This window comes from Trichomycterus rosablanca, chromosome 5 (genome assembly GCF_030014385.1).
Source record: "Trichomycterus rosablanca isolate fTriRos1 chromosome 5, fTriRos1.hap1, whole genome shotgun sequence".
In the NCBI taxonomy this organism is placed as follows: Eukaryota; Metazoa; Chordata; class Actinopteri; order Siluriformes; family Trichomycteridae; genus Trichomycterus; species Trichomycterus rosablanca.
In genome coordinates this window covers 20,742,138-20,755,627 of record NC_085992.1, presented here as the reverse complement: position 1 = coordinate 20,755,627, position 13,490 = coordinate 20,742,138, and the positions used below count along the sequence as shown (strand labels likewise).

General features: G+C 38.8%; 1 protein-coding gene across 2 annotated transcripts in view; it reads left to right on the top strand.

Annotated features, from left to right (window-relative positions):
* Positions 1-13,490, top strand: part of tsnax (translin-associated factor X) — a 120,634-nt gene that overhangs the window by 80,324 nt on the left and 26,820 nt on the right. For both annotated transcript variants that reach the window (XR_010012440.1, XM_062995829.1), the window contains exon 5: positions 10,691-10,812. Coding sequence is in view for 1 of the 2 variants with exons in the window: in XM_062995829.1 (XP_062851899.1) it covers positions 10,691-10,812 (122 nt within the window). In the remaining variant the exon portion in view is untranslated. The remainder of the gene's footprint in view (positions 1-10,690; positions 10,813-13,490) is intronic.

Genomic DNA, 13,490 nt, shown 5'->3' with positions numbered 1-13,490 from the left:
GACCAACTTATTTTACCAACCTATTTTAGGTTTTAAACACAATCAAGCGCCTACCATACTGATCTCACATGGTTGAGAGAAGAGAAACAGTTAATCAGTATTACTTGGAATCCAGGCCCCTCCTAAATAAATGTCTCTGTGCAGAACTAGACCAACCCCTCTTTAACTGACCCGAGTACAAGCAACAAAAAGAAAGACATGAGTCAAAACAACAGACACCTTGCATCTGTATACCAAAATAATTTCAGACCAAAGGAAAGTAAAAACAAAGATACTTAAATGAAAGAGGATGGGCCAGCATGAAAACAAAGCATCTTGCCCAAAAATAGGAGTAAAACCTGCACAAGTTGAACAAAGAATAATTGATGCAAAGCCGAATAATTAATGCAAAGCCCAATAATACAATTGAACTGTCAAGACAAAATAACCCTAAACCCTGCAATTAAATGACTTCAAGAAACCCAAACACCAACAGTCATTTCAGGATGACTATCAGGGCTATGTAAAAAGGGCCCTCAAAGTCAGGGTATAAGTTGGAGTAAACAGCACCTGGAGTTGTTTTGGACTTTTTCCTAGACACAGTTTTCGAGTTGGTCCAGTGGCATCCTGGCTAACATGATTTTAACTTGACTGTGTGTACAGGTTATGATGTGTGTTTTAATAAATCTGATGGCTCTGGTTCTCATTGTATTAATCTATGGTTTGCTTATGCGCCTCATAGAAAACATGAGATGATTCGCTACACGAAATCTAGACCTATATACAGGTATATATAGAAATCTCCTATCTATGGATGCTGCGTTGCTATGGGGATAGCCCGACACCCACATTACATTCACCGGGGATCCCGTCGTCATCTGTGCACATACGTCAATACTGCTACTAACGATTTTATTCTATCTATCTACTCAGCTTCTCATCGTTTTCCAGCTCAACCAGGGGAAACGGCAGGATGCCAACACAAGAATTCTTTGTTAACTGGAATATACACCTTTGATCACTCAGCCACCTGCTCATGCCAAACAATCAGCATTTGATTTGCTCCCAGTTAAAATAGCGCTCATTAACTCTAGATAGCTGGTAAATAAGACTTTTATATTGAATGATTTCATCGTTTCCTGTGGCTTGGGTATTCTCTTTGTGACTGAAACTTGGTTAACTATCAGTGATCCAAGCCCACTAATTGAGTTATCTCCTAGTGACTGCACCTATTTCAGCTCACCCAGAGCCACTGGTCGAGGGGGTGGCCTTTTAGAGATCATTGTAAAATGCCGCCTGTTGACTGTTGGAGAGTATTCTAGCTTTGAAGTGCAGCTGTGTGAAGTAGAACTGTCCTGTTCTGTGCTATGTGTTTTAGTGTACAGACCCCCAAAAAATCAATGAGGACTTTCTTCTGACAATTCTCTAACTTTTTAATAGTTATTTTACCTATGGTAGATACAATTTTGATTCTTGGTAATATTAATATTCATGTCTGCTGTCCTTCGAAATGGCTGGCTGCTAAGTTTTTACAACTTCTGGACTCTTTTAACCTGACTCAGTCTGTTACTGGCCCTACACATGAGCAAGGACACACTTTAGACCTTGTTCTGACATTTTGGTTCTCTGTATGCAATTTAGAGTTAGCAGATGTATGTTTGTCTGACCACAGACCCATCTTATTTGATGTTGCTATTCCATGTCCTTCTCTTAAGCGCAGTCTGCCTTCGTACTGCACACGGTTTATCACACCTCATACAACCAGTCAGTTCTCATCTATTTATAGTGATGTTCGTGCACTTAGACAGGAGTGTAGAAAGGCAGAACGGAAGTGGAAAAAAGACAAGCTTCAAATCTCCTATCAGATTTTAAGAGAATGCCTACCAGCGTACAAAGCTGTATTAAAGCTGCTAGAGCACAATTCTTGGCTGACATAATTAACAAACACACTAATAATCCTAAAGTTCTTTTTAACACAATTAATATGACATTGAATCCTGCCTGTACATCCACTCCTGAGGCAACTGCTGAATTATGTGAAGATTTTAAGATGTTTTTTTATTTATAAAATCAAAAAGCTAAGAACACATATTATACTGTTGGCCCATGACCTTTCTGGCCTAGCTGCATGTTCTGCCTGCTTTAACCTGTTTTATTTAACTGATCTTATTATGCATATGAGGCCAACCACTTGCTCCCTGGATGCGATTTCCACATCGTTTCTAAAGGATGTGCTGTCATATATTGGTCCGAATATTTTATCTATAACAATATGTAGCAGTCTTATTAATAGGGTCATCCTACCCATTTTAAACACGCTGTGATTCAGCCTCTTGTAAAAATAGCCAGGACTTGACACATCTGTCCTAAGCAATTAAAGACCAATCTCTAAGCTACCCTTTCCATAAAAAGTCTCGGAGAAGTTCATTTTTCTCAGCTTACTTTGTTTTTAAGCTTACAAGACACATTTCAGTCAGGTTTTAGAAACCCTCTTTTAGCTGTCGATTCTGGTAATTGTGCTGTTTTAATTCTTTTCTTAATTCTAAGATCTTGACACTGTTGATCATGCTATTTTGTTGGACTGTCTGAAAAGTGTAGTGGTTCGCCTCTTATTTGGAAAACAGATCCTTCACTGTCAAGATGGGTCAGTTTTCCTCTTCCTTAGCATCTGTTACTTGTGGGGTGCCTCGGGGTTCTGTGCTGGAACCTGTTTTGTTTTCTTTATACATGCTGCCCCTTGGGTCAGTTTTTCGGAAAAAGAACATCTCGTCATTGCTATGCTGATCATACACAGCTTTATCTTCCACTTAAACTGGGTGAAAAGAGCTCTCTACACACTATATTGCCTGCTTGCAAGATATAAAACATTGGATGTCTGAGAACTTTCTTAAATTAAATGAGGACCAATCAGACATTATCATCTGTTGAAATCCTGAGCAGGCTGGAGCTATAGCCGATGAATTGGGGGCATTATTTTCCAACATACAACCCCAAATCATAAAAAGTTGGGACAGTATGAAAGATGCAAATAAAATAAAAATGCAGTGTTCCTTACATTTGCTTTGGCTTTTATTTGACTTTAGACAGGATGAGCCCAAGACATTTCATGTTTTGTCTGCTCAACTTAATTTCATTTCTTAATATACCCCCTTTCCTGCATTTCAGGCCTTCAAGACATTCCAAAAAAAGTTAGGACAGGGGCAATTTAGGGCTAGTAATGAGGTAAAAAAAAATAATTTCAAACAGGTGATGTCAACAGGTGATTGTAATCATGGTTTGGTACAAAAGCAGCATCCAGGAAGGACTGAGTCTTTGATGAGCAAAGATGGCCAGAGGATCTCCAGTTTGTCAACAAATGCGTGAGAAAATTATTGAAATGTTTAAAAACAATGTACCTCAAAGAAAGATTGGAAGGGATTTGCATATTTCTCCCTCTACAGTGCATAATATCATTAAACGATTCAAGGAATTGGGAGGAATTTCAGGGAGTAAAGGCCAAGGGGGCAAGCTTAAGCTTAACGCCTGTGATCTTTGATCCCTCAGATGGCACTGCATCAAGAACCGCCACTCAATAATAGCTGATATAACCAAATGGGCAAGGGTTTACTTGGCAACTTTTGTCAAGCACTACAATATGGAGCTACATGCACAAATGGCACTTAAAACTTTACCATGTCCAGAAGCGGCGTCGACTTCTCTGGGCTTGGAGGCATCTAGGATGGACCATCACACAGTGGAAACGTGCATTGTGGTCAGATGAATCAGCATTCCAGGTCTTTTTTAAAAGAAAAAAAATGGTCGCCGTGTGCCCCGGACCAAAAAACGAAATGGACCATCCAGACTGTCATCAGCAACAAGTCCAAAAGCCAGGGTCTGTCATGGTATGGGGCTGTGTCAGTCCCCTTGGCAAAGGTAATTTACACTTCTGTGATGCAGCATTAATGCATAAAGTACATCTGAGATGTTCAGGACGTCATCTTTTCCAGGGACGTCCATGCATTTTTTTTAACAAGACAATGCAAAACCACATGCTGTACACATTACAAAGGCATGACTGCGGAAGATGAGGGTACGGGTACTGGACTGGCCAGCCTGCAGTCCTGACCTGTTCCCAATGGAGAATGTGTAGAGAATTTTAAAACAACAAATGGCCCTGTATTGTTGCACATCCTAAGACGTGTTTGCAGGAAGAATGGGACAAAATAAAAGCTGAAACACTAAATCGCTTTGTATCCTCAGTGCCAAAACATCTTTTAAGTGTGGTGAAAAGGAATGGCAACATTACAAAGTGGTAAATGCTTTACTGTCCCAACTTTTTTTGGAATGTATTGCAATACTGAAATGCAGGAATGGATGTTTATTAATAAATGAAATAAAGTTCATAAGACAAAGCATGAAGTATCTCAGGTTCATCCTGTCTGCAATCAAATAAAAGTCAAAGTAAATGTACGAAACTTTGTGTTTTTTTATTATTTGCATTTTCCATGCCGTCCGAACTTTTTATGATTTGGGGTTGTACATAGCCATGTATTCTGATATTTCACTGTCTTTTAGTTTTAATATTTTACTTATCGCCGCACTTTACCGCTAGCATTAGCCACTTGCTGCTGTAGAGGGTTGCTTCACCTAGCCGCTGCAAGAGCTGCTTGTCTGGCGGGGATGCTACGGGTTTTTTGCTGTGTGTGGTGGTGAAGGTGTGGGAATAAAGGCACTCAAACTGTTTAGTCAGGACTTCAATGAGCGTTACAACACTTTAGACTGCCTATCTCCAGCATCCAAACTGCCTATTGGGTTCAATGCTGGGGCCATACGGCAAGTCTCATATACAAAATTAACTAACTGCAGAACGTCCGAACACAAATGTATAAACCGGGTGCTGCATTTTGATTGGCTGAGCTGAATGTCACTCACATATCGCCGCTAAAATTTTGTAATATAATAATAATGACCTGCCGAGTGCAGCCAATGGGGGGGGCAGTGTGGTGGGGGATTGAGTTCATGTCGTGGAGGGCCCCCCCCTCCGCCATGGGCCCCAGTGCACTTGCCCCCCCACCCCCCTGGGTGTTACGCCCCTGCTCCCAATTTACATAAAGGAATCCCCTACAATAACTTAGTTTTTGAGGCATTTCAACTCAGGCATTTGAGTCATTTAAATTATTGTATGTTTAGTGATCTGTTTGTCTTTGTATTGTTGTCATGTTTGGTTTGATTTGATTGTTTTATGCTTTTAAGTTGATTTTTGTGCAGCACTTTGGCTGACACTGGTTGTCTTAAATGTGCTATATAAATAAAGGTGACTTGACTTGACTAACACTACAGTACACAATAGAACTGAGGAGCAACCCACAGAATCCAGCATACACTGCTGCTTTTGCCCCACTATACTCAGCACTATACAGCACAAATCAGCACTATACAGCACAAAATGCAAAAATGCCTATTCACCATGAAAACTCAAAAAACCAAACATTATACTAAGCTTTGTCAAACACAAAAGCCTGTTACTCATCCAAACACACATCTTTTATAATTCTTTCTTATCAGAGAATACTTATCCCGTAGTCATATACACAGATGGATCTAAACAATTAGCAGCAGCAATGGTAACTGACTGATGTGTAACAAAGGAAATCCAACTACTATTGGACATACTTTTCCACTATGTACTTGCCAGGTACCTGTCTCTGTTATGGATATCCTAATTGGCTGTCCCAAGTGTCTACAAAAGTAGAGAAGTCTTACTTTTTCCCAAACCATAAAATAATGTCTTTAATACAGTTAAGCTGGAACAGCATTCAAATTTTTTACGAGTTTAAAACGGAAAGCATACAGTAAGAAGTAAAATATCATCCTTTATATAAAAATGAAAGAAAGAAAAAATACTGAACGATCCTGCCATGAATGCAACCAATGTGTTGACATGGCATTAAACCATGTGGTGGAAAAACCCTTTTAATAAATATCCTGAAGACTGGGTTGTAAGTACAATGTAGAAAAGTAGTTTATTCTTATCTGCAGATTGCACACTGGCAAGCTTTTCACGTAGAAACCAAAGCAGTGCGATCCCAAGAAAGGGAACAATCCCCCTTATATACATTAAGACAAATGTCCTTGTGGGACAGTGGAAAAGTTCACACGTTGACGGATGTTACTTAGGTAGGAAACAGGAACTGTTTGAGGACAAGTACTACAGGAACTGTAAGTCGTAAAACTGTGAGCAACAGGATTTGTAGGTCATTTAATTGCAAGCAATGCGTTCTTTGTTATGTATGAATTAACATTTTCCTTCACAACCAATAAACTAATAAAATAATTAAACTTTATCATTTTTCGTGTGCATCAAATTTTGGTACTGTAATTTAATATATCAAAAGAACATTCAAAGACTTGGAAAGAATTTGGAGTGTGTGAGTAAGCAAGGGGATGTTTTTTAATTAACAACTGCTAGTTATAATGGTAAATGACATCTTAACATCCACACTTGCATTACATAAAGATGGCTGTTGAGCACATTCTTTGACATATTTTAGGGCTGAGTGATATACAAACACAGAAAAGCAATGGTGGTTGAAATTGTTTCTTATTACCGTAGCTACAGATAATGGATTCTTAAATAGGTCATTTTTAACACCATGATGGCCAGCTATCTCCCATCCTTAATGATATTTTAACTAGTTCTGGACCAGTCGGTTATGTACTCTTGAGATCTCTCTTTTTGCAATCTCTGTGATTTAGTCTCTAAAACACATCTCATCACTTAAATAAGTAAATACAGAATGGTTGCTCTCTTTTGTTATTATGATGTGTTGAGAGAATTGTTCCTCATCAGCACAAATTCCCTTTAATAGACCGTTTGCATTCAGATATTCAAGTAAGTTTGTAGTTGGTAATATTAACATGGCCCTTTACTAAACAGTATTACATGCCCCTAAACAACATATAGTACAAACCTGTGAATTCTACTCTTGTAGTTTTACCACTGTGTAAACTTGCTGTAAGTAGTGTTATACACTGGAATTTTTTATCATAATAAAGAAGTTTGATCAGTAATGTTTGTATTGTTGGTAACAGCTTTCACAAACTATTAACAAACTGAGTTAGCGCTGAAAGCAACTGAAGAACTGGTTCGACTCTTTTATACTACCTATCAGTTTTCCATAACTCAATTTTAATTACTTAATTTTCTTTATTCTTTCACACCATTGTGAAGTGTTCCCCAATTTGATCTAATTATCAGTATGCTCAGCAGCCTGAGAACTGTAAATCATTGTCCATTATTCATTCAAAAATTTTTCAAGTCAGGGTCAGACATCTGGAATGCACATGAATGGATTTACACTTATCAGAGGCATAACGCCCGAGATCCAAGTTCTCACACACACACCTGATCCATCGTAAAATATATTCTAAAGTAACATACACAATTGTCTTACATTACATTGATCATACAAATGTCAAATATATAATGCCATGTCATATGGATGGATGGAATCAGCTCTAGATTGTAAAGTGGTTTTCTTGAGCTATTTCTGTAACGTGGAAGGAGGACTCAAATGCAGATATTAACAAAAGAATTATTTTATTTTATTTTTAAAGCAAATAAAAGAATAAAATTGGAAAAAACTAGAAACAAAACCAATCGGAAACTCCGATGGGAGCCGCTGGCACTGCAGGCAACAAAAACTGCTATCTGAGCGCGGGTGAGAGAGAGAGGGGAAGCGCTATTGAGCGCTGCAGCGAACCGCTGCTAGAAGGGGAGAAAGGCTCGCTGAGAACCAGCCCCGGTAATTCGGTTAGCCTGGGCGGAGCGCGATCGGCAGCCACTTCGTTGGGGTTCACAGCCGGGGAAGCGCGCCGATCTGAAAAAGACAGAATCTTTTAAAGACGATTAGTCAAGGCAAGGACGTGAATTCGAACCGGGGAAGTTGCCGTGCCAGCCGAACGCTTTACGGTGTCGCCACCCAGCGGTTGCAAAATCCAATTACAATGAAAGCTAAAGCACTGTGAAAGGGCTCGCCACGAGCACGGTTAGCTGGTTGCTAACGAAGCCGCTAGTGCTGAAGCTAACACGTTCAAAACAAAAGCAGCTCGAGGACTGCACGGCGTCACACCACACTGACCCTAACGGAGATAAAGCAAAAGCTATTTACCTCGGCCTTTCAGTCTACACACCCGACTGGCCTAACGCCACCCGGGGTAACCTTCTGGCCCTGAAAAAGGAGAGTGTGGACGAGCTGCCACTTAGAACAAAAGAACAAAAGGTGCGACGCTCGCTGCTGCGCGGAGCTGGCTTAAATAAGCCAGCCCACAGCTGCGGGCGATCAGCCCTAATTAGAGGACCTACTACTTAAGGTCTTTGTTTGCTGAGCTCTGTAACGCCTGCTTCGCCAGGAACCCGGAGTACGTTCACCAGCTACCGCAGGCACCCTAATAATTTCCACCCTAATATTGTCTATGTAATCCCAAGACAACTGTAATTACACTCTTTTATTATACTTTAAGATCTTTAACCCTATCTTCTGTGGTTTTAAATTTTTAAGGGAGCACCTAAATGTTTGACATCTGAGTTAGCATACTCCTAAGTTTATTTATATTACTATGATTTTTTATCATTAATGGCTAAAATTTTGACAAAACTCATGTACATGCAAAGTTTGATTTTTTTATTCCTTTACATTTTTCTTTCACTTAGATGATGGGCTATTTCTATCCACATCAAGACAAAATAATATTTTCAACGTCTCTGTGTAGACCTGCCATAGGTTTTCAAGATCTTCTGGATGGTTTGCTTATCTCTTTCAAGTACAGGGTGGGCCATTTATATGGATACACCTAAATAAAATGGGAATGGTTGGTGATATTAACTTCCTGTTTGTGGCACATTAGTATATGGGAGGGGGAAAACTTTTCAAGATGGGTGGTGACCATGGCGGCCATTTTGAAGTCGGCCATTTTGGATCCAACTTTAGTTTTTTCAATGGGAAGAGGGTCATGTGACACATCAAACTTATTGAGAATTTCACAAGAAAAACAATGGTGTGCTTGGTTTTAACGTAACTTTATTCTTTCATGAGTTATTTACAAGCTATTTACAAGCTTCTCTTTGTTTACAGCCATTGACATGTCGCAGAGGTTAACACGTGAGGAGCGGATAGAAATTGTGTTGATGTCTGGTGAACGCAGTACCCGGGTCATTGCAGCAGATTTCAATGCAAGACACCCTACGAGACCACCCATCTCCCATGCTACAGTTAGCAAACTGCTTGCCAAGTTTCGTGAAACTGGTTCAGTGTTGGATTTGCCAAAATGTGGACGCATGAAAACTGTCACTAATGAAGAAACATCAGTGGCTGTCCTAGCTTCATTCAGCAAAAGCCCACAGCGTAGCACTCGCCGCATGTCACTGGAGAGTGGCATCAGTCATCCCTTCGGCGGATATTAGCTACTCACAAATGGCACCCTTACAAACTCCAGCTGCTGCAGCATCTCAATGAGGATGACCCAGATCGGCGCACTGAATTTGCAGAATGGGCAAAACAAAAATTGGAACAGGACCCTCAGTTTACACAGAACATTTTGTTCAGTGATGAGGCAAACTTTTATGTGAATGGTGAAGTTAACAAACAAAACCACCGCTATTGGTCTGACACTAACCCACATTGGATAGATCCCTCCAAGACTGTTGGAACACAAAAATTTATGGTATGGTGTGGTATATGGGGTACAAAGATAGTGGGGCCATTCTTCATCAATGGAAACCTCAAGGCCACTGGATATTTGAAATTGCTACATGATGATGTGTTTCCCTCTTTATGCACTGAAGCTGGCACGTTCCCTGAGTTTTTCCAGCAAGATGGTGCACCACCACATTATGGGTGTCAGGTCCGAGCATTCCTAGATGAACAGTTTCCTGGAAAGTGGATTGGTCGTCGTGGGCCAGTTGAATGGCCCCCAAGGTCTCCCGATCTGACCCCCTTAGACTTTTATCTTTGGGGTCATCTGAAGGCAATTGTCTAAGATACTGTGAAGATTGGCTGTGAAGATACGAGATGTGCAGCACCTGAAACTACGGAAACTGGAAGCCTGTGCTAGCATTTCTTCTGCGGTGCATTGACAATCCAACACAATGGGCAGCACTTTGAACACATTTTATAAGTGGTCAGAAACTTGTAAATAACTCATACGTTAAAACCAAGCACACCATTGTTTTTCTTGTGAAATTCTTAATAAGTTTGATGTGTCACATGACCCTCTTCCCATTGAAAAAACTAAAGTTGGATCCAAAATGGCCGACTTCAAAATGGCCGCCATGGTCACCACCCATCTTGAAAAGTTTTCCCCCTCCCATATACTAATGTGCCACAAACAGGAAGTTAATATCACCAACCATTCCCATTTTATTTAGGTGTATCCATATAAATGGCCCACCCTGTACTAATTTTTTAATGTACATTGAGGTAAATGTAGACAACTTTACAATCTGCAGTGGAAACCACTTCCACATTTGTCACCCACTGTATAGTAAAGTTAAGAATTTGTTTTTGAAAAAGTCATTTATTAAAATATCAAGAACACATTTCGAGAGAGTGTGTGTGCGTGTGCGTGTGTGTGTGTGTGTATTTAGGATGCCCCACAGTATACTGTTTTTGCTTTATCATAAAACCTTACCATGGCACAAATGCTGAAATGAACATATTTTTTCTTTTGTAAGGACTACAGGAATATGTTGAGGCTGTGTCCTTTCATCATTTCATCAAGCATCATACCCTTATCAGTCTGGAGGAGATAAACGCCTGTCTTATATTCATTACAGATGAGAGGATGGAAACAAAGGTAATTAATGACCTTATGAAAATAAGAGAGGGGGCAGTGTTACATTAAGTAATTGGGTACTGATATGATTTACATTTACATTTAGCAGATGCTTTAATCCAAAACAACTTACACTTGTTACTGAGTACAGTGCAAGCACTGAAAGAGTAAGGGCCTTGCTCAGGAGCTCAAGAGTAACAACTGGGCTGTGGTGGAGCTTAAACTACCAAATTTCTAATTATTAGTTTAGTACCTTAACCACTGGGCCATAACTGCCAACTGCTTTAAACACTTGGGTTAATTTAGTTTAAAAGTATTGTATTGACAACATTCTATGTAGCAATGTACTGATAGTGGCATACCAACAGACTCACTGCCAGCCATAGAGAGCACAATTACTGTGATGTTGTTTTTAATTTGCTTTTTCCCTACTAAATAACAAGGCTTAAAACAGCAGATGTTATTAACAAAACTCTGTAGATAAACATTTCTCTTCAGAACACTCAAGACATTTCACCACATTTCTGTTCCTGTAATTACAGGTTTAAATCAGTGTAAAATAGTCTGTTAGCCACAATTTTTCAACATACTCAGAACTAAATGCATGTCAATTTCCAGATTAATGTCTTGGTCAAGACAGACATTGTATGAAAGCCTGGGTTGTTCTCACACATACCGCATTTGGATGGCATAACAGGAAATATATCTTCTGGATAAAATAAACATTAATTTCATTTTCTTTTATTTGCATTTATATGCCCATTCATTGGGTAAAGTGGAAATATTGTTACTTGATGCCCTACTCTGTATCTGTCATAAATTGTGGCTAACATACTATTTTACACTGATTTAAACCTGTAAGTACAGGTACAGAAATATGGTGAAATGTCTTGAGTGTTCTGAAAGAGAAATGTTTATCTACACAGTTTTATAATGTTCTTGTTATTGAAAGAATTCATCCAAGCCTGTCATTAGTTTACAAAAAGTTAAAACAATACTCCACTAAATATACCTTTTGTTTATATTGACTTTAAATGGTCAGTTTGGTGCTTTATATTTGTTAGAATTTTGACAAATATAAAGATTGTTCTTTTAAGCCTGTAAACCACCTTAACAATGAAGGTCTTCACAACAAGAATTTACAGAACAAAATACATTTTCTTCCTTCCCTCTGACCATGCTTTGTGCCAAATCATGATTACAATCACCTGTTTGGAATGTGTTGTAGGCCTGAAAGGTATATTAACAGTAGAGATGAAGTTGACCAGACAAACATGAACTATCTTGGGTTCATATCTGCAATGGAATAAGAGTCAATGTAAATGTAAGAAACACGGAGTCTTTTTTATTAGCATTCTCTATACTGAAATGCACACATTATTTGCATTTCCCAACTTTTTTCCTGATTTGGGTTGTACATTCAGGTCATAGATATATCCCAATAACCTATAACCACTGAATTTTGGTGGAATTAATTTGAAGCAGAACTCAAGAGAGTTTAACAAAAATTGATGGCACTTTTAGTCCTTTAACAGCTTGCTCAACAATTTGATTGAGCTTCTTCGAGTCTAAATACTTGGGTAAAAATAAGCTGTATTTATGTCATCTTGTTTGGGCCGTATATGCTCCTTGGTTGACGTGATAAACTTAAAAATATTGGTAGATGACACTGTCATTTAAGAAAACACCCTTTTTAACTTGTATGTCAACAACAAGCTAGCAGCTGAAAAATCATTAATGAAAAGTTGGATCATTTTTGTAAAATTTTTGAAGGGAAGGTATTATTTTTTCAATGTAATATCTAGGGGTTTCTAAACATAGTGATTTATTTGAATGATGAAAAATTGTGTGATGTGTAATATTTTGTAAAAAAAAAATAAAAAAAAAATGGGGAGGACCTGCAAACTCCCCACAGAAGGGACCCGGACCGCTCCCCCTGGGAATCAAACCCAGGCCCTTCTTGCTGTAAGATGACAGTGCTACCCACCAAGCCCCATTTATTTTTGTGCATAAAATGGAGTGCTGTGTTGGACTAATTCAGACAAGCAGGTGTCCAGTTCCAGTTCTTTTGAAGAACGTGTTTGCACTTGTGCATTAATATGCATAACCATTGATCTAACTTACAAGGGCAGATTCGCCACGCCTGCTTGCTTGCCTGTCTGTCACACCTCTTACATCATTTAGCTATCAAATTCTTTTGCAGTTTTATTTTGTAGTAGTATCTGTGTGGGTTTCCTCCGGAAGCTCCGATTTCCTCCCACAGTCCAAAGACATGCAAGTGAGTTAAATTGCAAATACAAAATTGTCCACGACAGTGTTCAACATTAAAAACTTAAACTGATGAATCTTGTGTAACCAGTAGTTACCTGCCTTGTCATGAATGTAACCAAAGTGTGTAAAAGATTATGTTAAAATTCTAATAAATAAACAAATGAATTATTCTGTAGTAATGAATTTGCATACAGCAAATGTGCCAGAGTAAAAGTATACATTTTCTTTAGGAAATATAGTGGAGTAAAAGTTGACAGATACTCCAAAAAAATAGTTAAGTACTGTAACGAAGTAATATTACATAGTTACATTACACCACTGAGTATTAGGTATTATACTTGAAAGAAAGTTTATACAATTCTGTGAATTGTAAATCTGCCTTTTTCCAAAATGTCTTCCATTTTTGCAAATAAACACCTAGATTCAGA